Source organism: Pseudopodoces humilis, chromosome 24, assembly GCF_049639895.1.
Source record: "Pseudopodoces humilis isolate 2021_Gansu_Grassland_sample_001 chromosome 24, ASM4963989v1, whole genome shotgun sequence".
Classification (NCBI taxonomy): domain Eukaryota; kingdom Metazoa; phylum Chordata; class Aves; order Passeriformes; family Paridae; genus Pseudopodoces; species Pseudopodoces humilis.
This window is the reverse complement of record NC_142223.1, coordinates 1,495,145-1,521,144: the sequence shown is the minus strand read 5'-3', so window position 1 is coordinate 1,521,144 and position 26,000 is coordinate 1,495,145. Positions and strand designations below refer to the sequence as shown.

General features: G+C 54.2%; 4 protein-coding genes across 6 annotated transcripts; 2 read left to right on the top strand and 2 right to left on the bottom strand.

Annotated features, from left to right (window-relative positions):
* The first annotated feature begins 120 nt into the window (after positions 1–120).
* LOC102104533 (chymotrypsin-C) lies at positions 121–1,735 on the top strand. The gene is made up of 8 exons (XM_005528273.3): positions 121–162; positions 272–363; positions 462–559; positions 643–768; positions 880–1,016; positions 1,094–1,239; positions 1,353–1,505; positions 1,607–1,735. The coding sequence occupies exons 1-8, from the start codon at positions 123–125 to the stop codon at positions 1,622–1,624; spliced, it is 810 nt and encodes a 269-aa protein (XP_005528330.2). The 5' UTR covers positions 121–122; the 3' UTR covers positions 1,625–1,735.
* A 1,371-nt stretch (positions 1,736–3,106) lies between these two features.
* On the bottom strand, positions 3,107–9,529 carry CASP9 (caspase 9). Of its 2 annotated transcripts, none has more exons than XM_014257210.2 (10): positions 9,008–9,529; positions 7,911–8,130; positions 7,449–7,529; positions 7,280–7,311; positions 6,559–6,735; positions 5,816–5,905; positions 5,037–5,184; positions 4,516–4,695; positions 4,239–4,348; positions 3,107–3,646 (listed from the first exon to the last, which is right to left on the bottom strand). In XM_014257210.2, exons 1-10 carry the CDS (start codon positions 9,137–9,139, stop codon positions 3,536–3,538), a joined length of 1,281 nt encoding a protein of 426 aa, XP_014112685.2. In that variant the 5' UTR covers positions 9,140–9,529; the 3' UTR covers positions 3,107–3,535. The 2 variants fall into 2 exon arrangements, with proteins under 2 accessions (XP_014112685.2, XP_005528445.2); XM_005528388.3 differs by having other exon boundaries at positions 3,107–3,628.
* Positions 9,530–10,989: 1,460 nt separating this feature from the next.
* On the top strand, positions 10,990–22,448 carry DNAJC16 (DnaJ heat shock protein family (Hsp40) member C16). 2 transcript variants are annotated; one of them, XM_005528272.3, is made up of 14 exons: positions 10,990–11,243; positions 12,388–12,454; positions 13,320–13,650; positions 13,894–14,078; positions 15,147–15,251; positions 15,835–15,993; positions 16,338–16,468; positions 16,702–16,885; positions 17,065–17,247; positions 17,469–17,545; positions 17,796–17,876; positions 17,962–18,060; positions 18,466–18,636; positions 19,039–22,448. In XM_005528272.3, exons 1-14 carry the CDS (start codon positions 10,990–10,992, stop codon positions 19,433–19,435), a joined length of 2,424 nt encoding a protein of 807 aa, XP_005528329.2. In that variant the 3' UTR covers positions 19,436–22,448. The 2 variants fall into 2 exon arrangements, with proteins under 2 accessions (XP_005528329.2, XP_087922548.1); XM_088066422.1 differs by having other exon boundaries at positions 11,033–11,243; positions 18,469–18,636.
* A 392-nt stretch (positions 22,449–22,840) lies between these two features.
* AGMAT (agmatinase (putative)) lies at positions 22,841–25,831 on the bottom strand. Its single transcript, XM_005528271.3, has 7 exons — positions 25,379–25,831; positions 25,072–25,274; positions 24,312–24,360; positions 23,981–24,176; positions 23,502–23,681; positions 23,153–23,237; positions 22,841–23,047 (listed from the first exon to the last, which is right to left on the bottom strand). Exons 1-7 carry the CDS (start codon positions 25,747–25,749, stop codon positions 22,974–22,976), a joined length of 1,158 nt encoding a protein of 385 aa, XP_005528328.1. The 5' UTR covers positions 25,750–25,831; the 3' UTR covers positions 22,841–22,973.
* Positions 25,832–26,000: the final 169 nt, after the last annotated feature.

Sequence of the window (26,000 nt, the reverse complement as noted above, 5' to 3'; positions counted from 1 at the left end):
CCCACAGCATGGGACAGTCCCCACATGGCAGTGGCAGGCGGGGCCACCCCAAGGTCCCCGGCAGTGGGGACACCATAAGAGGGGTGAGCGGCCCTGCTGCGGCACTTTTGGACAGCACAGCCATGCTGGGAGCCGTGTGTCTCGTCCTGCTGCTGGGCTACGGTGAGTGCAGGGCTTGGGGAAGGCTCGGGGCAGGGGGGACAGCACTGTGGGGCCTGTCACAGCCCCAGCCACGGGCACAGGCAGCCTCTGATGTCCCTTTGTCACACAGCCTACGGATGCGGCCAGCCAGCCGTGCCACCACAGCTGGGCGCCCGCGTGGTGGGAGGTGAAGACGCCGTAGCCCACAGCTGGCCATGGCAGGTAAGGGGGCACATGGGAACAGGCATGGGGACAGGGATGGGGACAGGGATGGGGACAGGGATGGGGACGTTCCTGCTGTGACCCTGTGCCCCTTGCAGATCTCACTGCAGTACAGTAGCTATGGATCTTGGCGCCACACTTGCGGCGGGACCCTCATCGCTCCCCAGTGGGTGCTGACAGCTGCCCACTGCATCAGGTGGGTGTTGGGGTGCTGGGGGGACCTGTGCCATGGAGGTAAGGTATCTGTGGGGACTGACACCCCCTCTCTCTCTCTGGCAGCAACTCCATGACCTACCGTGTGGTGCTGGGCAAGCAGGACCTGTCAGTGGATGATGAGCCCGGTTCTGTGGCCGTGGGTGTGGAGAAGATAATCGTCCATGAGAAATGGAACTCCTTCCTCATCATGTAGGGCATGAGGTGTATCAGGGGTGGGTCGAGGGTGGCCACAAACCCCTGTCCCCATGGCCAGGAACCCTGTTCTCCTGGCCAGGGACCATGGTTTGTGTCTCCTTGCAGCAACGACATTGCCCTGGTCAAGCTGGCCGAGGAGGTGCAGGAGAGTGACACCATCCGCGCCTCCTGCCTGCCTGACGCCGGCAAGATCCTGCCCAACAACTACCCCTGCTATGTCACCGGCTGGGGACGCATCAGGAGTAAGTGGGGTGTCCCCAGGAGGGTCCCCAGCGAGTCCCTGGGGTGTGCAGGGTGTGAGATGTGACTGTCCTTGCAGCCAACGGGCCCCTGGCTGACGTCCTGCAGCAGGCTCTGCTGCCCGTGGTGGACTATGAGACCTGCTCCAAGTGGGACTGGTGGGGCAGCCTTGTGCTCGAGACCATGGTGTGCGCCGGCGGCGACGGCGTCGTCTCCGGATGCAACGTGAGCGTGGGCGCTGCTGGGAGGAGAGGGGATGGAGCCATGGATGGCCGGGAGGGATGAGAGGAATTGCTGGGGTGCCCAGGACCCACGGCCCGGAGTGTTTCTGCACACAGGGCGATTCTGGCGGCCCCCTGAACTGCCAGCGCGATGATGGCATCTGGGAGGTGGATGGCATCGTCAGCTTCGGCTCCGGCCTGGGCTGCAACGTGGCCAAGAAGCCGACAGTCTTCACCCGGGTGTCCGCCTACATCGACTGGATCAACGAGGTGGGTGTCCCTTCCTCTGCCCCCGCACAGGGAGCTGGCCACAGCGCCCCTGCCCTGGCAGCGCTCTCACCCTGAGCCTCCCCATGGCTTGTCTTTGGCAGAAAATGGCAGAGAACTGAGGACACGGCCTGCAGCACAAGTACTGAGCGTGATAAAGGCAGTAGTGAGTCACTGGGTGTGATAAAGGCAGTAGTGACAGTCACTGGGTGTGATAAAGGCAATAGTGCTGAGCTGGTCTCGTGTGGTTCTTTTGGGGGGACACGGTGGAGCAGAACCAGGGGGCTGTGTCTTGCGGTCCTGGGCTTCTGCCCAGGAGCTGGGGAGAGCCCTCACATCGTGCAGTGAGGCTGGGCAGGGTCCTGGGGAGCCTAAGGTGGGCAGACTTCCCACAAGGTACTCCCAGCTCGGAGCAGAGCCATTGCCGAGTCAAAGGGTTCAAGGCTTGACCGATGGTTTGATGGGAAAGTGGCTGGAATCTGGCCTGGAGGTCCTGGGGGGCTCTAGGGAACTTGGGGGTGGCTGTAGGGCCCCTGGTTGGCCCAAGGAGGTGTTGGGTGTCTTGGCTGGTGCTGGGATGTCTCACGGGATCTCGCTGGTACTTGATGGCAGCAGATTTATGATGGGGGTCTCGAGGTAAATAGGCTGGACCTGGGGGTCATCCTGCAGCCCCACCACATTCCCCTCACCACCTGTGCTGCCAGAGCACTCCCAGTCTGTTGTCACCTCTGGATGCCCTGGGGAAGGAGCAGCCACTGCAGTCCGTGTCATGGAAAGGAGCCATCTCCATCCACGTGTGTCACTCTATCACGAGCCATCTGCAGCCACAGTCACCCCCACCCCAGCCCCAATGCATCCCTAGGGAGAGAAGGGGAAGAGTGCAGGGTCACCTTTCCCAAAGGGGAACGGGTCCAGGGGAGGTGGGATCAGCCCTGGGATCACAACCAGCTCTGTACAAAACTGGACAGCAACAGGACGGGGCAGCCCAGAGCCCCACTCCCCTTGGGGATGGAGAAGGGGAACAGAGAAGGAGACAACCACGAGCTCTCACAAACACCTGAGCACAGGCAAGGCCATCACAGCCACACCCTCCTTGGGGTGCTCAGGACAGCCCTGACTCCCTCCTGCAGCACCTTCAAAGCACCTGAAATGCTCCCAAAGGAGCACAGAAACACTCAGTGGCTGCAAATGCAGACTGGATATTCCCAGGCTCCCTGGGAATCCCCAAGCACCCCCCAGCACAGACCTACCCCAAGCCTCTGCACCTCCCAAGGGTGGCTCCAAGGATGCTTTGCCCCCTCAAAATCCAACACAGATGCAGGATTTCTGAGCCAAGGCCAGCACCACAGCAGCTCCTTAAGAACTCTACTGGTATTTGATTGAATCCTCACCAGTTTCCTGCTCTAACTCCTGACTGATTCCTCAAAAGGAGCAGGATGCCTTCTCCGTAGGCTGGCACAGCCACATTGTAAATGACAAATGTAAATGTAAATGTAACAGCAGACTTGAGTGAAGGTTTCTACTCTCCCCACTTCAGAGGAGCCTTCAGGAGGTGCTGGAATGGCAGTGAGGAGATGGAACAGACAAGGGAATACAGCTAAAGATTTGCTCTTTAATTGAATTTATTAGAAATGTTGACTTAAAAACTCAACCTGTTTTACTTGAACATCAGACCCTGGTCCCCTCAATCAGTTACCCAGGCAGCACAGGACACAAATATCACCATCAGCAAAGGAAAACACTCTGAGGCCGAGCGTGGCCATGTCAGGACGAGCCAGAAGTGCTCTCCTTGGCTCTGCTCTCCAGCAAAGGGATTTCCTGCTCCATCCACATCATTTCCCAATGGCACAGCACAATCTCCATCTCCACTTCACGGCAAAGCCAGCGCTGGCAGGTCACATTTCTCCAGACAAACATCTGGACACACAGACAAAACCCACGGGGAGCACTGACACCACGTCATGGTGGGCACGGATTTCATTCAGCCACGGGAAGAACCTCCAGCGTTTGGCAGGGGGCTCAAAGCCCAGGTGTCAGTCACACACAAAGAAGAATTTTTTACGGAGGAAATTGAAACATCCTGGGATCTGCTTGTACCTCCCCTTGGCAGAGACAGCACGTGCCACCTGGGAACAGGAGAGAGGCTGAGGAACAGGATGCTCTCCCCATCCCTTGAAATCGATGGCTGCCACGCCGAGGTGGCCAAAGAAGCACCTCAACGACCACGAAACAACAACAAGGTGATTCTCTAAGTCCTCTCTCCCTCCACCTTGGACTTGTCTCCTACCCATGGAGAACAGAAAAAGTATCTGAGGCACCTACACTTGTAGGCAACTTTGGCAATGTTGTGTCAGCAAGGCACACAAAGGAAGACTTTGATCAGCCAGACTCATTGTACTGTGCTCCTCCACCCCCAGGACAAGCTTATAGGAGCACCCAAATCCCATCAGCTTGGATAGGACAAGCCACAACATTTTTTCAGCAATTTCTTCAGAAGGATTAAAGCCTGCATTGCCAGGATTACTCCTCACTGGAAAAACCTCCAGTGATTTTTGGCAGATTGAGGCCAGACACTTTCTTTGTAATTAAACCTCACTGCAGTACCTCAAATTAGCCCATCCCTAAACTCAACACTCAATATCCTCACTCCTTTTTTGAGTGTAGGCTTCCATGCCAACTGATGACACCCCTGCCTATTTCCTTCATCAAAAAAAAGCAGAAAACAAAGACATTTACCCTCACTAACATGTTGAGCAGGTCTTCTGAATGGGCATATTGCTCCAGCACACTGTCCAGCATTTCCACATACCACGAGCCTCTCGACTTCTCCCTCCAGGAGACAAAACCTTTATAGAAAGAAGGAGAATGTTATGCCAAAACCCATCTGGTGTTCTCATCCCAACAAGTTCCTGCTCCTCCAACAGAGCTGGGTTGTCCTGAACTGCCTCTATCTTTGTCTGTGAAGCTCTGACTGTTTTGCTAATTGCCCCATGCCCAGAAAAGGATGTTTCACCTGGAAAAGTGGAGTAGGAAACCAAGATGTCACTGGGTGTGGGCAAACTGGCAACGGCATCGGGCTCATCCACGTTACCCGACGGAACCCGAATCGGGGTCGCATCCGATTCCAAAGAACCCCCAGGAGTTTCCTCTTCAGGTGAATCACAATCCACTAAAAAGCCTTGATCCCTTTGCTCTGAAAAAAGCAGCAACAAGACAGCTCCTGACGTTCATCCCACCCAAGAGATTCACGGTTGTACATCCGACGTTAATAAAAGATGGGGAAAGAAAAGGACAAAGGCCCTAGAACAAAATAAGGCTTTTTTGGCCATTCAGCTGCACTGGTTGAGTCAAAGTCATTGGTGGATTATACAAAACTCCTCACTGTGTTTGAAGAGCTGGAGCAGCCTCTCAGCACGTGGAAAGAGAAGAGGCAGCTGGTGTGAGGAGACAGCTGGAGAGAGGGGCAGTCAATGAACACAAAGGGAGCCAAAGCCACAGCCTGACCACATCTCCGCAGCCAACACAAAGATTCACCTCCACCACAGGCCTGGATGAAGAACAGTTTGGGTTTTCCTCTCAAACTCGGGCAATTGGAGCCATTGAAATAGTTCACAATCTTTTCTATGGGAATGGGTTTTCCATCCGTTCCGTAAACGCCTCCAGGAAACTGAATATGGCTCGTCTGCAAGAGGAAAATGCAGGAGCTGGTGACACAGCAGTTCTGAGGGAGCCCATTTCCCACCAGGTGCTCCACAGCCTAAACAAATCCTGCTGTTTGTGGGAATCCCTGTGGCCAAGTCAGGGTGAGGGGACATCCAGGAGACATTTGAAATGCACTAAAACCCAGCAATCAGACTTCTGTTATCCAACTCATATCCCACATCCTCCAGCAAAGGAGCTCTTTATCCTCTGGTACAACAGGCACATACCCTACACCACTTTCCTAAGGACGCCTCTCCTCACCCTTCCAGAACTGACTTGGAACAAAAAGGCTTTATTGCTAATAGCATCTCCCTGTCAGAGCTGGAGAACAGGAAGGACTGAATGACCACAGGCTGAGTGGGACCTCCCTTCAGCTCCAAATTATTAGCCCCAACTTCCAAAATGGAAAACACTTGTCCACTGGCACCACTGGATCAGACTACACCAGAGAAGCTCCTGTTTTCTTTAACTCAGAGTAAGGGTGGAACTGTTTGAAACATACTGCAGTGGCAGAACAAGGTTTTGACAGAGCATTTCCCTCTCAGCCTGTGTGAGATCAGAGGACAGGGAATTAACCCCTTCCTGAAGGAACAAAGATGGGACAAACCCACCTGACAGCCATGGGAGAGGATGACCACGATGCAGCAGTCCAAAGCACTGTGGTCCTGCCGTGACAGCTTCAGCAGCTCCAACACCATTTCCTGTGTGGAAAAGATCACAGTGAGAGTTTTTTGAACCATATCTCAGCCACAGGTTACTGCCAGGCCCTGCTCCAGTTGCACTGCCCTGGATCTGGTCAATCTCTGCCACAGGGTAATGTGAGCCCCAAGTACAGCTGGCAAAAGCAGAGAGTATTTCTGTATCTCTCCCCTTATTTAACACTAGCTGCTCTAACACACAGATTTCTCACCTCTCTGCACTCTTTACAACACAGCACCACAAACTAAAGCGCATTTCCACGTGATTTATCTACTGAAATCCGCTGCTTCTGACTGGGAGCTGGTGGGTGAGCAGAGAACCAGGTTTTACCTCCAGATGATCAAGTTCCCCCTTGACACTTCCAGTAACAGCCAAGGATGGCACAGACAAACATGACACAGCTGTCAGTTATCCCAAAAACCCCTACAAATCACAACCAGGATTCAACATTCATGCAGAGGGATCAAAGTGTGCAAAGTCCTCTCTCCTCCTGCAATTCCAGCACAATGAAGTAGGAGGATGTAAGTGGTTCGTTGTTTCTTTGTGGGAGGTTTTTGGTGTGCTGCCAACACGAGACACATCCCCTGAAGCGCTCCCATCACTTCCAGGGGCTCAGCTCTCATCCCTCGTGTCAGCAGGACACAAGCAGCCTCACCTGAGCTTTCAGATTCCGCCGGGTCAGGACGGTGAAATGCAAGGCCTTGAAGCGCCTCTCCAGCTTCTCACAGTCGATGTCAGAGCCTTCTCGGGTCGAGAGACCCGAGTCTCTGGAGAAACTGACGTTATTGAGGATCAGGCAGTGTCCGCAGGGATCCGCTTTCATCTCGTAATCCTGGCAGGGACATGTCACAATTAAACTCCCTCTTATTCCAAGCTGGCTAATCCAGCAGGATACAATGCCAGTGAGGAATGGGAGTCCTTAAAGTGGTTCAATTTCACGGGTTTTCATTTCTCTAGTCCTAGGGATGGGTAGGAGCATCGATTCTCCACACACATCTTCTCATCAGTAGCTGGGAACTGCTGATGATTTAGAAACAACCCACTAAAATGGGGAAAACCTTTGTGGAAAACCGACTGTTCCTTTATCTGTAGCATCTCTGACAGCAAGTTGAAATTTCTGGGAAATTCTCTTAGGCATTGTCATCAAACCTCACCAAAAGGAGCCAAGAATTTGTGTTATCACTGTGGTATTCTTAAGGAGGATCTGACTAATGACTGACCCACTCTGAGACCACTGGCCCTGTTACAGCCTCGGAGCAATTGCTCAGGTAAGACAAAGTGAGAAGCAGATCTTCCAGAAATATTTTCTGGAGCCACCCATGAGGCACAGAGCTTTTGCCCAGTAGGGAACACTTCTAGCCTTCTCAAATACTAACCTGGTCACGGCTCCTCTTGTCAACAGCTGAACCTACAACACAAAACAGACACAGCATTCAGCTCACCACACTCCACAACACTGCACTCCTAGAATTCACCTCCTTCCCAACACATCTGAATTTCCCCTTCCCACCACACTGGAAATGAGCTCTGGCTCTTGGAGCTCACCTCGGGCTGGCACAAGAGGTACCCGAGGTCTTTCACTCTCAGCTTGGACTGGGATAGACAAACGTTCGTGAGGGGTCCCATCTGTAATGACACGACACAAAAATACAGAGGATGAGCCCAAGCTCAAAAGGTTCCACTGCTGAAAAGCAGGAGGTACAGGCTGCCCCAAGCTGTGTTGTGTTGTTCAAAACCAGGTTGGACAGCACTTGGAGCAACCTGGGATAGTGGAATCCCATGGCAGGGATGAGCATGAATTCCATGAGCATCTCATGGAATGAGATGAGCTTTAAGGTTCCTTCCAACCCAAACCATTCTGGGATTCCATGATTCTCCCTACAGTCACCTCTACCAGGATAATAGAAATCATGACTTCCCGGACTCTTGCCCACAAGTGAGAGGGATCCCAGCTGCCACCCCCCATGCTGCTGTTTGCCAAAAACACGCCAGACCCTCAACACTGACTTTTACGCTGCTTTCCTTCCCGCAGCTCCAGCTCCACGGGCCGCAGGTCTGGCAGCTGTGGTGGCACCGGCCGGGATTCGCACTCCTGGAGCAGCATCTCAGCGAGGTCACCCTGCCCGGTGTCCCGCAGGATGGAGAGGAAGGCAGGGAAAGCCTGCTTCCCTCGAGTCTCCAGGTCAATGATCAGCTGTCGGGCTTGCTCTCCTCGGCTGCCAGCGCTCTGCAGAGGGGAAGAACCCAGAAAGGGTGTTCATGCAGTGCCTGGGCAGCTCTTCCAACTGCTCTGAGCAGGGGAATGTGGGATCTGCACCCAGGACACGGGGTAAACAACAGCAAAACTCAGTGGAAACAGTCACAGAGGCCCCCAGCCCTGATGTCCCTCTAAAAACAATGGACACCCAGCCCTCCGAGGGGTCTAGAGGGAAAGGGGGAGAGGGAGCACCCCAAGTCTGGTCCCTGGGGACAAACAGGCACAACTGGGATGTCACCAGTGTGAAAGATGAGGTAAAAACACCCCCAGGCCTGTCACCTGTAACCAAGGGGGGAAACACCTTAAGGGTGTCATCAGATTGGGATGGGGATACAAAAAGAAACCCCTAAACCTGGCACTGCCTGGGGCTGGGGACAAGAAGGGACAAGTTGTGGGGTGGTTCTCAAACATCTTATCTGCACAAGGACCAACCCCAGAGTGAGGGGACACAGGGCCATGCCATCCCTTTGGGCTTGTCACCAGGGCTAAAGGGATATGGAGTTCCACTATGTCACCAGAGTGAGGGGAGTCTCACTTGTTCTTGAGAGGACACAGGACTAGAGTGTCTGTCACTAGAGTGAGAGACCTGGGGGCCACCCCCCAGATCTGTCACCGGGCTCAGGGGACATGGGTTCCCTCTTTGGGCCCAAGAGGACATGGAGCCACCCCCCTCAGGCCTGTCACCAGGGCAAGGAGACCCTTCAGGCCTGTCCCCAGGGCTCAAGGGGCACAGGACCCTCCCTTGGGCCCGTCACCTGGTTTCAGGGGATGCAGGAGCTATCCCCCGGCTCTCAGAGAACCCTCCCAAGGGCACCCCCGGAGCTCAGTGCCCCGCTCCCCGGCGCACCTGCAGCTCCTCCAGCATGGGCCGGGTGAAGAGGCCGCGCTGCTCCAGCGGCTCCCAGAGCGGCCCCACCCGCAGCGCCGCCACCAGCCGGGCCCGCCCGCGCCGCAGCGCCCGCCGCTGCTGCTCCTCCATGGCCCGGAGCCCCGGGCTGCGGGGCTCAGTGCCCGGGGCTCAGTGCCCGGGGCTGCGGGGCTCAGTGCCCTGGCTGCGGGGCTCACTGCCCGGGGCTCAGTGCCCGGGGCTCAGTGCCCGGGGCTGCGGGACTCAGTGCCCTGGGCTGCGGGGCTCAGTGCCCGGGGCCGCCGCCGGTCCCTTCCCGGAGCCGCCGCCGCTCAGTGCCCGGAACCGCTGCTCTGCTCCGGAACCGCCGCTGAGCCCCGGAACCGCTGCTCAGTGCCTGGAGCCACTGCCGGTCCCTTCCCGGAGCCACCGCTCAGTGCCCAGACCCGCCGCTGAGCCCCGGAGCCACCGCTGAGCCCCGGCACCGCTGCTGAGCCCCGGAGCCGCTCCTCAGCCCCGGAATCGCCGCTCAGCCCCGGAACCCCTGCCCTGCCCCGGAACCCCTGCCCTGCCCCGGAACCCCTGCCCTGCCCCGGAACCCCTGCCCTGCCCCGGAACCCCTGCCCTGCCCCGGAACCCCTGCCCTGCCCCGGAACCGCAGCTCGCTGCCCGGAAGCGCCACCGCCTCGGAGTCCCAGAATCACACGCTGGAGTCAGGCTGGAAGAGCCCCGGTGTGGTCCAGAAGGGTCATCCCAGAGCAAACGAAACAGGATTCCGTCCTTTTGTGTTTTGGTGTTTTGTTGGGTTTTTAAAAAATATCTCCAGGGATGGACACTCCACACCATCTCAGTTTAATAATTGAAAATAAAGTAAAATACAGTAGTAATGGTAAATTATAACACCACCACCACCACAACAACAAAACAACAACAACAGTAGTAACAATAATAATAATGGGGAAAACAAGTGATGCACAATGCAGTTGCTCACCATCTACTCACTGATGTCAGATCTTCCTGAACCCAGATCAGCTCCTTCCCAATCACACCCTCAAGTTTACGTACTGGACATTCTGTGGGGTGGAATATCCCTTTGGCCACTTCAGGTCACCTGTCCCATCTGTGCTCCCTCCCAGTTTCCTTTGGGAACCTCCTCACTGCCAGAGCACAAGACAAGAAAGAAGTGTTTGATTTTGGATAAACACGACTTAGCAAAAAATCAGAACAGAATCACAGAAAACGCAGAGTTGGAAAGGACCCACATGGATCATTGAGCCCAAGTCCTGGTGCTGCACAGGACACCCCAAGAGTCACATCACGTACCCAAAAGTGTTGTCCAAACGCTTCTTGACCTCAGGTTCAGGACTGTGCCCCTTTTCCCTGGGGAGCCTGGGCAGTGCCAGCACCCTCAGGGGAAAGAACTTTTCCCTGATATCCAACCTAAACCTCCCTGACACAGCTCCAGCCCTTCCCTTGGTGCTGTCACTGTCACCAGAGCAGAGATCAGTGCCTGTCTCTCCTCTTCCCCTCACGAGGAAGCTGTAACTGGAATGAGTCTCCTCCAGCTGAACAGACCAAGTGCCCTCAGCCGCTCCTCTTCCCCTCAAGACTCTTCACCAACTTCACTGCCCTCCTCTGGACGCTTTCTAACACCTTAATATCTTCCTTACATTACGGCCTTATTGCGGTCCTATATTATTGCGACTTTTACAGGCCCGCACCTGCCCTCAGCATCCCAGGCGAGGCCGCCCCAGCGCGGAGCCCAGCGGGACAATCCCCTCCCGGGCCGAGGACACGGCTGGCGCTGCCGGCCGCCGGCACCCTCATTCCAGGGCACTGCCACATCTTCCGGACCGACAGCCCAGGGCACTGCCACATCTTCCGGACCGACAGCCCAGGGCACTGCCACATCTTCCGGACCGACAGCAGCGCTCCCGCAGGGCCCGAGCAGCCGGCGCTCCCCGGAAGCGCTCGGTGTCTCCATGGGGACGGCGGGCGGGCGCGCCGGAAGCGGCGGCGCTCGGTGCGGGAGGGCGGCCCCGTCCGCTCCCTCCGCCCGCGGGGCCCGCCGGACCATGGAGCCGGCCCGGGCCGCCTGCCTCCTGCTCCTGCTGCTGCTGCCGCCGCTGGGAGCGGCCGCGCCGGGAGAATTCGACCCGTACCGCGTGCTGGGGGTCGGCCGGAGCTCCAGCCAGGCCGATATCAAGAAGGCCTACAAGCGGCTCGCCCGCGAATGGTACGTGCTGCCCTTGCACCCCGTCCGCCCGGCCCCGGGAGCGGATCCCGGAGGGGGTTCGGTGACAGCGCCAGGCCCCGCGGGCCGTGGTGCCATGAGCCGCCTCGCCTGGCTGTGTGCCCCGGCTTCCTCGCAAGGCCGGGAGCCAGCCTGACACACGTAGATGCTCCATGGCAGCGATGCGTGCTGGAAAACCCTCTGGAGCCTGGCTGCGGGGCGAGGACATCGCTCAGGGGCTGCTTACGAGGGGAAAAAGTTCTCCCACAATCAGGCAACAGGGGGAAAAGTTCTCCCAGAGTCTGGTTAGGGTGGGAGAATTCTCCCAGAGTCTGGCTTCGGGGGGGTAGAGTTCTCCTGGAATCTGGCTATGGAGGGAAAAGTTCTCCTGGAGTGTGGCTGTGGTGGGAGAATTCTCTCGGAGTATGGCTACAGGAAAAAGTTCTTCCAGAGCCTTGTTACAAAGGGAAAAAGTTCTCCCAGAGTCTGGCTAGGGTGGGAGAATTCTCCTGGAGTCTGGCTACAAGGGACGAAAGTCCTTCCAGAGGCAAGTGATGGGGGGAAAAGTTCTCTTAGAGCCTGCCTGTGTGGAGAAAAATATCTCTGGGAACTTCTAATACACGAGGCTGGAAGTCTCAGCTTGATACCTTGATGTGCAAGGGCCGTTCAGTCCCTGTGGAAGGGAAATGTGTTGGATGTGCAAACATCACACCCCTCATGCAGGTGGTGTGTGGTGATGGGCAGGCTATAGAAATAAAATTAATAAAGTAGGGTTACCTGCAGCTTTTAGAGCCCTTGTTGCTCTGTGTGAGACATCCCTGAGGCCGTGGCAGGAGGTGATTCAAGGAAGAACTCGGTAGTTATGTAGGGCAGCAGGCAAGGGAGGCGTTTTTGGGGAGGAGACACGCTCTGTGTCCTGGGCTCAGGCTGCTGGGGATGGAGCAGACAGAGGGACAGGTCCAGGGGCACACAGCCCCCATCCCAGTGCTGTGCTTTGGGATGGCTTGTGGGACAGCACATGCTGGGTATAAACCTGATCTCAACCTCGGGGGTGTCACTGCACGCCCTCACTGCCCATGTCCTCACCTCCAAACAGAGGCCAACAGCTTCCACACTGACCCCTTTTCCTCTGGTTCTTGCCCCACAGGCACCCTGACAAAAACAAGGACCCGGGAGCAGAGGACAAATTCATCCAGATTAGCAAGGCCTACGAGGTAACACATGCTTCCTGTAAACTCCTGCTACTCTTTAACATTAAGTGACCTTATTTTTCCATACATGGCTTTGTGTTTTTCCAGTGTAGGAAAAGTGCTTGACTCTGTGGAGGTGGATATTACCCACACAAAAAGTTTGCTCAGCTTTGTTGACAGAGCCACTGGAGTCACCAGCATGGTTTCTGCTGCAAATACTTTGCTACAGGTCTGCCCTGTTCTGCCTAAAAAGCCTCAAAGGATGAAGGAGTGGGTATTCCCCAAGCCCTGCCTGGCTGGGCAGCGTCTTGACTGTGTCACACATACATAAAAGCATTTTGGAGTGATGTAAGCAACGTTCATCATCACCACAGGGATTTGGTCACCTCAGATTATTCTTAGCAGTAGTTATTTGCATGTTCTGGAAATTGGTCGCTTCAGTTTGTGGCAGCCAAGCCCATGGAAATCAAAATAAATCCTTATTTCCCTGCTAAAAAATGCAGTTTCTCTGCAGGGATTCTGGCTGCTCAGTGAAACTTTTGGCACTTGCTGAACCCTCCAGATTCAAAGAGACACCAGCAAAAGCCACACAGAAAAGAGTGTTTGTGCTCAGAACACAGGATGTTCAGACCCAAGGAGCTGTTGGTGACAGAAGTGGGTACAGCAGTCTGGATTTAAGGGCTCCTTTTCTTCAGGCTTTGAGGGTTATTTTTACCCTGATTTCCTACAGTGAGCCTAGAAGGATGTGATGCTTCCTTTTCCCAAAATATTTATCCTCTGATGTGCAGCAAAGGCTGCACATTCCTTACGTTATTTACTGAGGGATTACAGTCAGGCCACTTCCCCCTCATGGGTTCAGACAATCATTTCTCCATCATTTGCTTCCCAGATTCTCTCCAACGAGGAAAAGAGGGCAAACTATGATCGCTACGGAGATGCTGGGGAAAGCCAGGGCTTCTCTCAGCAGCAGCATCGCCAGTTCCACCGCTTCCACGATGGTTTCTATTTTGATGAGTCCTTCTTCCATTTCCCTTTCAATTCCGAGAGGCGCGACACCTCCGACGAGAAGTATTTGCTCCACTTTTCCCACTACGTCAATGAAATCGTGCCAGATAGTTTCAAGAAGCCTTACCTCATTAAAATCACCTCAGACTGGTGCTTCAGCTGCATCCACATCGAGCCTGTGTGGAAGGAAGTTGCTCAGGAACTGGAGGCGCTGGGTAAGGATGAGGTTGTTGGGGTTGGGTGTGTGTCCCTCACCCAGTGAGGCTGCAGTGGTTTGCCTTCAGGTCTGTGACCCAGTTTAGACCCTGTAGATTTCCTCAGGGTTTTATCCTAATGCTCTCCCAAACATTCCTAACTCCAAAGCAGGGTGCTGGGCAAAGGAGCAGGTCATCAGTTTTCCACGGGGCATTTGGGTTGCTGGGGATGTCAGAGGTGAAGCGGGTGCTCTCCTTTTGCAGGAGCAGGAATCGGCGTCGTCCACGCGGGGTACGAACGGCGCCTCGCCCATCACCTGGGTGCCCACAGCACTCCAACCCTGCTGGGGCTCATAAATGGGAAAATAACCTTCTTCCACAACGCTGTGGTTCGGGAAAACCTGCGGCAGTTCGTGGAGAACCTTCTGCCAGGGAATCTTGTTGAAAAGGTAGGGTCTAACAGGGGTGTCAGGTGCTGCTGCTCCTCTCTGCCTGGAGAGCCCTCTCTCCTTGGCTGTTTTGGTGGCTAATCTGTTTAATTCAGGCTCCAAGCTGATCTGTGTCACAAAGCTCCAAACCCTGGAGCTGTCAGAAGCGTTCCCACCCCGCAGCTCTGTAACGCTTGTCCTTGAAAAGAGCTGATCCTGTGACCACTACATGGTCCCACCAGTGATTCTAGTGGCAGCTGACCCCAGCTGTGACACCCCACAGCTGCCAGGGCTCTACCCAAGCTATCACTAGGACAGGAACCTGCTGGATTTCACTTCTCTCCTGCTTTCTCCTGGCATTTCATCCAGCAAATTATGGACCACTCACTACCTCAGAGGTCACATCACTAAAACTCACTGACACAGGGTCCCATTTGTTTTGTCCAGTTTTCCTTCAGAGCTTTGAAACAAGCTGGCAGCATGAGCCCTTTCAAGTCATAAGTAAAACCTCCTAACTGATAAAATATTCCTGTATGTCGGCCTTCTGGTGATTTCTGACAGAGTCCTAAAAATCCCACTGCCCCTGCATGTGGCACTCTCACCTGCCTGGCCTCTGCCTGTGGCCTTGTTCACCTCACCTCATTTTCCCTTGGGATCTTTACCAAGGATCACCTTCCCCAACAGGCTCTTGACTCAGCTTCTGGGTATTGGAGTTATTCTTCCCCCAAAAAGAGGGATCATCTCCCCTTCTACAGTAGCTGCAGCCATTTTAAGTCCATTCTGAGAGGCATCACACCTGAAACAGAGCAGGTTTCATGGAGCTCTCAGGTGCCTTTTAACCCATTTTATAATTAAAGAATGTGGTCCCAACAAACAGGAGAATAACAGTGCTGTTGGCAATGACTTGGAATGGCATCAACAGAGGCTGCAGTAACTAAGAGGTCTGAGGAAGGTCAAGAGTGATGGTTTTAATTCACTCATTAATCAGGAATATATCTTGGAAAGACCATCCCACAGTCTGCTTCCTGCAGCAGCTGGACAGCTCTTCCAGGCTCAGAGGTTAAACTAAAGTTCTTTTTCTGTCTAAAGATTACAGATAAAAACTACATCCGCTTTCTGTCCGACTGGAGGAAAGACAACAAGCCCCACGTGCTGCTGTTTGATCACATGCCAGTTGTGCCCTTGTTATACAAGGTAATGACATTTCTCTCACTGCATTGTTGACTTGCTTATAAATGTTCCAAATTAAAACACGCCACTGCCGTGAGCAGAGGTGGACTGATGCCTCCAGACACCACTGACTGCTTCAGGGAGAGCAAGGTGATTTGTGCAGGTTGTAAATGCCGTGGCCAGGTGAGCAGCTTTGTTAGGAGTCTGTTTCTTTGTCCTGCCACACTTACCCTTCACGGGTGTGAAGGTGCTGGTGTGTTTAGAGGTAGCAGCGACACAGGTGCACAGCTTTTGTTGGGAATGAGAGATGTTTGTGGCACATCTAATTGGAGTTGCTGAAAACCCCATTTCCTAAGAAGCCCCTGCTACCCTACAACACGTCAGGCTGTAAATAAAGCTGTGGATCCATAGAGGCTCCTGCCACAATGACTAAGAGGACAAAAAATTTGCTTCAGTGAGGGAGAGGAAGGGCTTGTTCTTCTCACAGCACCTCTGATGGCATTCAAACAGCAAGATGTGTTCTTGGAGCAAAGCCACCACAGGCACCTGGGGGAGAAAGTGCTTACTCTGTAACATAACCACATGCTGGGGATTTCCTCCCACCCAGCTGACGGCCTTTGCCTACCGGGATTACCTGTCCTTTGGGTACGTGTACGTCGGACTCCGGGGCACTGAGGAGTTGTCCAGCCAGTACAACATCAATGTCTACACTCCCACCATGATGATCTTCAAGGAGCACATCGACAGGCCCGCTGATGTTGTGCAGGTATCACTCCAAGCCCTCTCTGAGAGCTTAGGGAAAACGGGAGCTGGGGTTTCTGACCGAGCTGGCAGTGAGGGGGTGGTCAGTGGTGCAGTTTGGAGGAAGAGTGAGCTCAGCTTAAACTCAAGCTTTGGAGGAGGAGAGGGAATGTTAGCACAGGGGAAGTTTGGGTCACTCCAGCCTGCTGGGGAGGAGGGACACATGTAACTTCTCAGTCTTGGGGCCTCAAAACATCTTGGATGGCTGCAGGGAGGACCACAAAGGCAGGCAGCCTTCTCCAGGAACATCCAATATCTTTCCCCTCCTCTTTCTGCTCGTCTGACTTCTGCTTTCTTGGTCCTTGCCAGGCACGAGAGATGAAGAAGCAGCTCATTGATGACTTCCTTTCCCAGAATAAGTTCCTCATGGTGGCCAGACTGACCAGCCAGAGGCTGTTCCAGGAGCTGTGTCCTGTGAAGAAGAGTCACCGTCAGCGGAAGTAAGTGATGCGTCCCTGTTTTGTTTCCCAAGGCTCTGGGGCTGCTCCTAGAGTCGCTTTTGGTTTGATTCTGAGGGAAAAGAGCAATGACTGCATTGGATCATGTTCAATATCCAGACAGAGTCAGAGAGGTTTCTGGCTCATCAGGATTGTTCTGGCAAGAGGACGGGGGTTGGTCATTCCCTCTCACCTCCAGACTGGCTCTTAATCCCACATCTCGTTGTGTCACCCAGGCACTGCGTGGTCTTGCTTACCGGGGAAGGAGAGAAGTTTGCTGAGGCTTATGAGGCCTTTTTGACTTTTGCTGTGGCCAACACAAAAGACACACTGAAGTTTGTGCACATCTACAGCGATCGGCAGCCGGAATTTGCAGACGCCTTGCTGATGGATGAGGAGAAGTACCACGGAAAATCAGCTGTGAGGGTTTCCTTTTATTTTTTTAATCCCTTCTTCTCTTAGCCTGTCATTTAATTGGTGCTGTACCTACAGCACCAATCTGACAGCTGATTCTGGGCAGTGGTTTGAGATGAATCATGTCTAGAAGAAAACAAAAGCCCCTTGCTGTCTGACATCTGCCATGCTCTTGGCTCATCCAGGTGGTCATTCTGGAGAGGCGCAATAACGCAGGGAAGATTGCCTATAAAGCCTTGGAGGACGCCTGGCAAGGCAGCAAAGAGGACAACTTCATCCTCCTGGATCTCCTGGACCAGCTGAGGACAGATCCTGGCCTTCTCTCATCAGAGACTGTCGTGGCAGACCTGAATGACGAGCTCGCTCCTGTAAGTGCAGAGCCTTTCCAGATGCCTGACATCCCTGTTACCTCTGTGGACAGTCCCACTATGGCTGTTCAGAGGCATTGTTTATATTTTAAAATAACAAGGCAAAACTCTTAGAAGATTTCTTGCTTACAGAAGGAAGCTCATGGCATGCTTTGAACCCCTTGGAGCTCTTTATAGCAGTTTTGTCATTTATTTTTTCACTTTTCATTCTTTTTGAACAGATGTTCCTCATCCGATGGTTCTACTCCACTCTGGACTACATCTCAGACTGCTGGGACAGTTTGTTTCACAGTAACTGGTATGGATTGGGCACCCATTGTTGGTATTCACTGCTTCCCTCTCACCTTATTTTAAAACAGATCCAATTTTAGCCTCCTTTTGGGTGGGAGTAGGACAGCACTCAAAAACACGATGGTCTTTAAGACCCAAGAAACAAGCTGAGTTTCTGGGGAAAGCACACAGTGTTACCTGATGTAGGCAGGAACTGAAATTGAGGCAGAAAATGTGAACTCACAGACCTGACTGCTGCTTGCACATCTTCCCCTCAGGCGAGAAATGATGCCACTCCTGTCCTTGCTCTTCTCTGCGCTCTTCATTCTCTTTGGCACCGTCATTGTTCAGGCTTTCAGGTGAGTGCACACCAAAATGCCCTCAGGGACAGCTCCTCAGTCCAACCCCAAGGCCTTAAACACACAAAACCCCCTTCCTCTGCAGTGATTCGAGTGACTCAAGGGACGCTCCACCCTCGGGGAAAGAAGAAACGGCCGCAAAGACAGAGAAGAACGACGCGAGCTTCAGCAAAGAGAGTAACAGGTTCCCTCTCTAACTTCTCCAGAATGTTTTCTGCAGAAGCGTTGCTCAGGCAGCACCTGTGCAGGGAGGGTTAGTGAAGAGCAGAGAAGTGCTGAAGTTGCTCTTAGTGCAGTTGTTGTGCAGGGCAGTGCAGGCACAGCAAGGAACAGTGTGCAGCCAGCAAGGACAGGGAGACACTTATCTGTTTATTAAACAATTCCCACTAATTTGCCCAAGAGAGCATCCTCAGGGGATAGGTGAAGGTCAGACCCACTCACTGAGGGAGGTGCAAACCGAGCCATTGCACCAGTTACACTGGCTTTTGCTGCAGGGCACAGGGATGGATTGGCATAACGGGCTCACAGTTTCTCCATCCTCAGTTGTTCCCAGTCCCTTGCACCCCTTTCACTTGGTTTTTTGTTGCAGCAGGATTCCCAAAAAGGGCTTTGTTGAGGTGACTGAGCTAACAGACATCAACTACACCAGTAACCTGGTGCGCCTGAGGCCAGGGCACATGAACGTCGTCTTGATCCTGTCCAACTCCACCAAAACCCCCCTGCTCCAGAAGTTTGCCCTGGAAGTCTACACGTTCACAGGGTGAGCTAGGCCCTCTCCTGGGCTTCTGTTGTTGTATTAACCACTTGTGTGACGCTGCACTGGTGACACGTGAGGAGCAGGGTTGGCTTCATTGCCAGGAGTGAACACTTCTGGCAAGTGAAGTGACCTCTGCCCTCACCAGTGGCAATGAGCCACCAAAAACCTGTCTGTTCCCAGCCAGACTGGGTGATGGTGGCCAGAGGGGTCAGCTGCTGGTGCCACTTTGGCTGTACCCGTGTTTTGACAAAGAGAGCATGACAGGGCTGCATACACTGAGCTGAAAAAGGAGCTGTGGCATCACAGCACTGCCCTGCCCTTGTTGACGATTCCTGTCCAGCAGGAATCCAGCCAGACCCAGGACAACATGTGCTAATCCCACTATCTTCTCTGCTCTTCCCCCAGGAGCAGCTCTCTTCACTTCTCCTTCCTCAGCCTGGACAAGCACCGAGAGTGGCTGGAGTATCTGCTGGAGTTTGCCCAGGATGCAGCCCCCATCCCAAACCAGTACGACAAGCATTTCCTCGAGCGTGACTACACGGGCTACGTCCTGGCTCTGAACGGCCACAAGAAATACTTCTGCCTCTTTAAACCTCACAGATCAGGGGACGAGGGTGGAACCCTGGGAACGTGCGAGGATTACGATGCTTTACAACATGCGGAAGCCAGAGGGAAATCCTCCTGCAGCCCGGGATCTAGATCCATTAAAAACAAATTACACAAATTATCCTTTTGGATGGAACGCCTTCTAGAGGGTTCCTTACAGAGGTTCTATATCCCCTCGTGGCCCACACTAGACTGAGGGACTTTACAGAGATTCTAAGGGGACAAACTTTTTATGAAGATGACAAGGGACAGCTCTTTCCAGGAATACTCAAACAAGCGTGATGATGAATGGACCTTAGGTTTTAGATGAACTCTCCTGGGGCCGGCAACCAGAACACACCTCCCGCGTCCGGAGCCCGGGAGCGCAGCCAAGCGCACCCCTGTGCCCCCCCACCGCCCCGCCGTGCGTTTGGACGCCGTACAACCGAAGAGCCAAGAAATCTGTTTTGCCTCTCTTGTCCAGTCACCCCCGTCCCACCTCTTGTTTTACCTCGGTTGAAGAAATCCGTGACTTCCCTGGGTCCGCACCAGCCACGGCCGGTGGCGCAGGCCAGATCGCGGTTCTCCCTCCCCGTCCCCGTGTGCTTAGCCCATGGTGCATGGTGTAACTCTGGCAAGACCCTGCAGACCCTCCAGGCCCTGCCCTTCTGAAAGGCCTCCTCCCACCAGGCAGTCGTACTCTCTCGGCTTTCCCCATGGTAAGTGATGCAGAATCTGGTCAGGAGCATCTCCCTCGTCGCAAAAATTAGCTGGGACTCCCCCGTGGTGCGGGCTCGTGGGCGATCTGCATGTTTCATGCTCCTCGTGTCATGGTTCCACCTGCAGCTTCACTGGCTGAACCATAACAGGGAGGGAAAGGGCACAGCCGTAAAATACTGTCAAAGTGTTGAGCCATTTAAATGTCACGTTGATTTTTTCAGATGCCTTTTCTGCTTCTGTCGATTTTAGACGATGTATCCTAGAGCCATAACTTTACCTGCGTCCTCAGATTGTAGGCGTGAGCTGCTATGAGCCAGTAGATGTGTAAAAAACCTCTACGTAGCTGCCAGGGAGCCACCTGGGCTCCTTGCAAACACCTTTCCAGCTGTAGTACAAACCAACCAACCTTCCTTTGTATCGAGGAACCTCATCCTCCAACGATTGTATTCTTGAAATGTTGCCCCAGAAGTGCTGTATCATCAGAGCGTTGCGTGCGTGTGAAGCTCCTTTGGTTTAGTCAGGGGTTGAGATGTTGGGTTTCAGCCTCCCACCTGTTTCCTTCTTGCCCCAAACCTCCACTTCTCCACACTCAGGCTGCTCCCGTGGCTTTGTGTTTGTTTGCTTGGGTATTTCTTTTGGAAGTGGTGGGGGTGTGTGAGGTTAGAGCAGATGCACAGCCCTGGGTTTGGACGATGCTTTGCTGTAGCAGTGCCCCAACAGCTGCTTCCAACACCACAGGGAAAGGGTGGCCCTGGGAAAGGCACAGGGAGGACAAGCAGCAGCCTCGTGGCTGCTTAACACTCCTCAAGTGACTGAGCGAGGCAGCAGGGCTTCTCTTTGTGGCCAGGACAGAAATCCTGTGCGGTTTGTTCTTTGTTTTCCCTGCTCCGGGGCTGACAGTGGCACCCAGGCCTCCTCCTTCCATGGATCTGGAGCCCTGTGGCACCGTCAGGCACTGCCAAAGCACAGGGATGAGAGCCAGTGGCCTTTGCCACAGGGCTTGGAACACAGAGCACTCGGTGAACACGTGGTGTTCATTCCAGACTCAGCCCTTGCCACCTTAGTTACCATCTTAGCAGAGCAGCCAGTCAGTAGAAATAACTGCCAAGCCCTGAGCTGATCCCGCACAGAAGCCGGGAATGCTCCAGTCACTGCACTCCCTACATGCCCTAATTGCTCCCAAAGCCTTGCCTGATGGCATTTCCCCATCCTGGGAGCAGACTGGCACGCTCCAACCCCCACAGGTACCTCAGATCCCCTGTAAAACGTGCTTCAAATAAAGGCTGCGATGCCACAAACAATCCCCACGTGAGGTTAATCAACCTCTGGGCTGTAGAATGAGGCACCAAAGTAGAGGGAAGGAAGGAAGGTGAGGTTTTCTCCCTGCCCAGGAGCTCCTGTGAAGCTCCTGTGAGCATGCACAGGCAATGCTGACAGAGAGCAGAGATAGAGTGAAACATCAGCCTGATGCTTCTAGATTTGATTTCCACCTGGCTGAAGCAATCACAGCACTCCTGCACTTTTCCCACAGCTTGCCATGCAGGATGTGGCTGGAACAGGTTTTAGCCCAGCAAAAGGCTCCACATAATGTCTTAAACATTTGCAGTAGAGGAAGAATGCTCTCTGGATCTCTGCTTTCTCTTCAGCTGATCAGAAACAAAGAGAAAACCCTCAACTCATGAGAAAAAAGTGCCTAGTTATGCTACAGTGAGGCAATTCAGCCCAACCCTGAGGAAGGGGAGAAGGCTTTTACGGCCTTCACATCCATTGTGTGTGTTGCACGCTGCCAGAATCCTTGGGTTTATTTTCTTTTCAGCACAGGTAACCTCCCCTTTCAGCCAGGGTTGAGCTGAGGGAGTGCTTCCATCAATCCACCTGTGCCGGCTGCGGCTGGACAGGAGCACAGCTCCTGGATTTTAATGGAAACGTTTGCCTGGGTTGAAACAAAAACCAAGCTGCTCTGCCCCTTGGTTTAGCTGGCTGCAGTGCCAGTGTGGCACTCTGGGTGTTTGCTGTCTCGAGACCAGGGTCAGAGCTGCTTATCCCAGGATCTGCCCTCTCCCAGCAGCCGTGAGCCGTCACCCCCGTCGTTTTCTGAACACTCGCGATTCTGTTCCACACGTGGTGATTCCTAATCCAAAGATTGAGGAGACTGGGACCTAGTGCACTTTCCTAGTGAGATCTGAGTGATGGCACAGTGCTCGGAGCTGAGGCAAAGCCCCAGAGTGGAGGTTGTTCCCAAACTCCTCCCTGTCCCTGCCTCTGCCCTTCACCCACAGGAGCCAGGACACGAGCGCAGCCTGACAAGTAGGACTGAGAACTAGGTACCTATTTTGCACTTTTGATACTGGGAGGGGGGGAATTAACTTATTTGGCAAACTTGTCTTTTTTATTTTTGGGGGTTTTTGTTTTGTTTTGTTTTGTTTTTGTATTTGTGAACAGGCACTGATGTCATTTTGATTTAAGACAATTACAGGTTCGCAACCAAAATAAACTATTTTAATGTGTGATGAGGTGGCTCTGTGTCTCCATGTACAAACTAACCTCACCTCCATGTCCTCTCAGAAATTTCAGGAGCATTAAACTGTTCCTTCCATAGGAAACTTCTGATTATTCCACCAGCAGGAAATCCAGTCAAATTATCTCCCTGCTCAGCAGGAGGCTCAGGCCTCCTTCATGTCCTCCCTTCTTCTACATTCATTGTCCTGCTGTGACATCCTAATGGGACAAACCTTTTATCAGTGACAGTTTTCCCAGGAGCCCTGTGAGCTGAATGAATCATTCCAGAGGCAAAATGGCATTAGCCTCATCTGTCCCTTTCCCAGGCCAACTCCAAAGCTCCAGACCCCAGTTAAAAGGGGTGTCTAGCCTGTTCCCTACATTTTCCCAGCCTAAAAGTACCTTTTCTAGTGGTAAATGGCATTTATTTCATGGTGCAAAGCCCATGCTGGCTGCAGGTGGCTGAAGGAAGGGGACATGGAAAGCCTGGCTGAGGACACGGAGTAGCATTGCCCCAGGGCAGGTGGGAATTGCCCTCACAGTGTCTTCACTCCTGGGAGGACACACAGCATCTCAAACAGTAGATTTGCCCCCAGGAGGGCTGTATTGCCTAAAAAAACAAGACAAAAAACAGGAAAAAATCTGTATATCCATTGGCTTTCACCCCCAGCCTGTGCCAGGCACTTCTCTTGCCCTAAGGCATCTTCAGACTCACCAGAGACATCGTACATTGGTGCCACTTCCACGAGGTCACACCCCACTATGTTCAGGCCTTTGCAGCCACGAATAATCTCCAAAGCCTAGGGGGAAAAAAATGGATTTGGGATCAAGAAACACATCTGACCTAGCAGACCACCCCAGGCTCTGCTTTCCCCATACTCCAGTAAGGAAACCCAACCTCTACAGACCAAAGCATATCAGTCCTACACTTCCCTTCCTCATCGCCATAAGGAAACACCTCCTGGCCTCTCTAAACTTCGACTTTGCTGTGATGGTGAAATAACCTCCTTTAAAGGGAGCAAAAGATCCCTTTCCCAGGGGAAGGGCAGCGGTGTCCCCCTCACCTGCGCAGGTGTGAGCCCGGCTATCTCCGGGGTGCCGGTGCCCGGGGCGTACGCGGGGTCCAGCCCATCGATATCAAAGCTGATGTACATGGGCTTGTCCCCCATCTGCGCCCTCACCTCCCTCATCAGAGGCTCCAGGGACTTCATCCAGCATTCCTCAACCGGGACCACCCGGAAACCCTGTGGGAACACAGGCACCTGCTTAGGGAAAAAGGGGGAGATGAGGAGCATCCCCTGCCCTGCTGGGGAATATCTACCGGGAACAGTCCTCATTGCTGCAGAAGTACACCTGGAAACACCTTCCACTCCCCACACACACTTTAACTCAGCACTCAGTGAGCTGGGAGTGCTTGTCCCGCAGACAAACCGCTGGCATGGAACGAGAGGCCACAAATGCATTTATTTCCCTCCCGAAGCCAAGCACTGAGGTGGTATTTACGGCAGGGAGAGCCCACGGCGCTGGGTGCAGATCGGTTTACCTGCTCCCGGCAGTACTTGTGGGGATCGGGGTCGTAGGAAGAGCCTCGGATGCCGATCTGCACCACGCGGCCGCAGTCCAGCAGCCGTTCCTCCACGCAGCGCCGGAACGGGCTCCCGTGGTAGATGCGCTCCCCCAGAGCCGTGTCTCCGGTGTCCGTGTGGGCATCCACGTGCACCAGCCCCAGGGGACCGTGCCTGGTCGAGACAAGGTGGCCACATCAGTCCTGTCCCGTGCATGGTGGCCCTGCCAACAGCAGGGACAGCAAACCAGGAGCCTTCCTGAGGCTCTTTGCCAGGTCCTTTCTCTCCATCTCTAGATTAGAAACTTACTTTGCCGCCAGGGCCTGCAGGATTGGATATGTTATGGTGTGATCTCCACCTGCAAGAGGACACAGGGAAGAGGGAGAATACACTATGAGAGCTGCTCAGCGCTCATTATTTTCATTCCTAAGTAATTTTCTCCTTCTTTGCATTTATCCTGCACTTATTTATGCAGGGCTTTGTTGCCAAAGGAAAACTAACGCTCCCAGGTGCAGGTTGCTTCCTCTCACTTCTCCTGAGAAGTTCTCTTCTGGTTTTCCTTCTAGAGAGGACCAGATATGCAGGACTGCCAGCAGGGACAGCCTGTGGAGCAGAACCCTTGACTGGGCTTATAAATAGACATTTGATCAGCTCCTGAGGACGCTGTAACTGGTGACTTGCCCCTCGTTATCCACACACTCACTGCCTTCAGCCGTGCCAAGCAGTAACAGCTGTGAACTTGAACGTGCACCCAGATCAGGCTTCGTGCAAAGCCTGCTGCTCGCTCAGCTGGAGGGACACAAAGGACAAAGCCTGCTCAACAGGACACCAAAACCACGCCACTGTGGTTGTATTTACACACTGAGCCATCCTCCTCATTTTTGACCCAAAGGAGGAGGCATCACAGAACACTCTGAGTGCAGAGAGCCTGTGAATTTACCCACGACACAGCACAACAGCCCAGGCAGGGGATGGATTCATCACTCCCCTTCTGCCAAGCCTGCCTTGAATGACGGAGTTTGACGGAGCCAGGACGCAGTGGCAGGAGAGGGAGAGCCAGGCTCCTTACCCAAGGTGAGGGGCACGCAGCCCAAGGCCACGATCTCCTGGTAGGACTCGCGGATGAGGCGGCAGCTGTCGGGCAGGTTGTAGAGGTTCACGTTCACGTCCCCGATGTCGGCCACCCGCAGGGAGTCGAACGGTGCCGCGCCGGTGCTGCCGTTGTACCTCCGCACCATGGCGGACTCGGCGCGGATCTGGCGCGGGCCGAACCTGGGCGATGGCACGGCTGGCATCGCTCCCAGCGCTCCTCTCACCGCAGGAGAGCCGTGCCCGATGGCCAGAGGGAAGCAGCAGCTCCCCTGGATGGCACTTACCTGGCTCCCGGCCGGTTGGACGTGCCCGTGTCCAGCGGAACACCCACAAACGCCACGTCCAGCCCCTCCGCTGATGCCTGCAGGGGAAGCCTCATCATGGAGCAGACCCCCACGGGCCGGGCCACGAGCAGGGCACTGGGGGGCACGTTGAACCGTGAGCTCCAGCAGCTGGGGGCTCTGCTCCCTGGGACCAGGGCCTGGAGGAAGCCTGCAGGCACACTGGCTGCAGAGCTGGAGGTGGCCAGAAGGGCCGGGGGCCGCAGGCTGTGGTGTGAGGCGGTCACCATAGCGGTCACAGCTGGTTTGGGAGAGCAGAGCCCAGCTCCCCGGGGCAGCAGCTGGCTGTAGGCAGCCCAGAGCAGAGGCCTCATCCTGACCTGCACACTCCCACCCTGGGAAGGCAGCAAGGGGTGCTGCAGAGCCCGTTCCCAGCTCGGGCAGAGCACCGGCTGCCTCTGCCAAGCCTCCCTCCAGGGATCAAAGTGCACCGGACACTCCACTGCCCGGGGAAGGGCAGAAATCCAGCCCAGCCACCCCCCTTCCCAATGCCACAGTCCTGGCAAACTCTGGGAACAAACACGGCAGTGAGGGGCAAGAGCCTGCGCAGGGATTAGCGGGACAG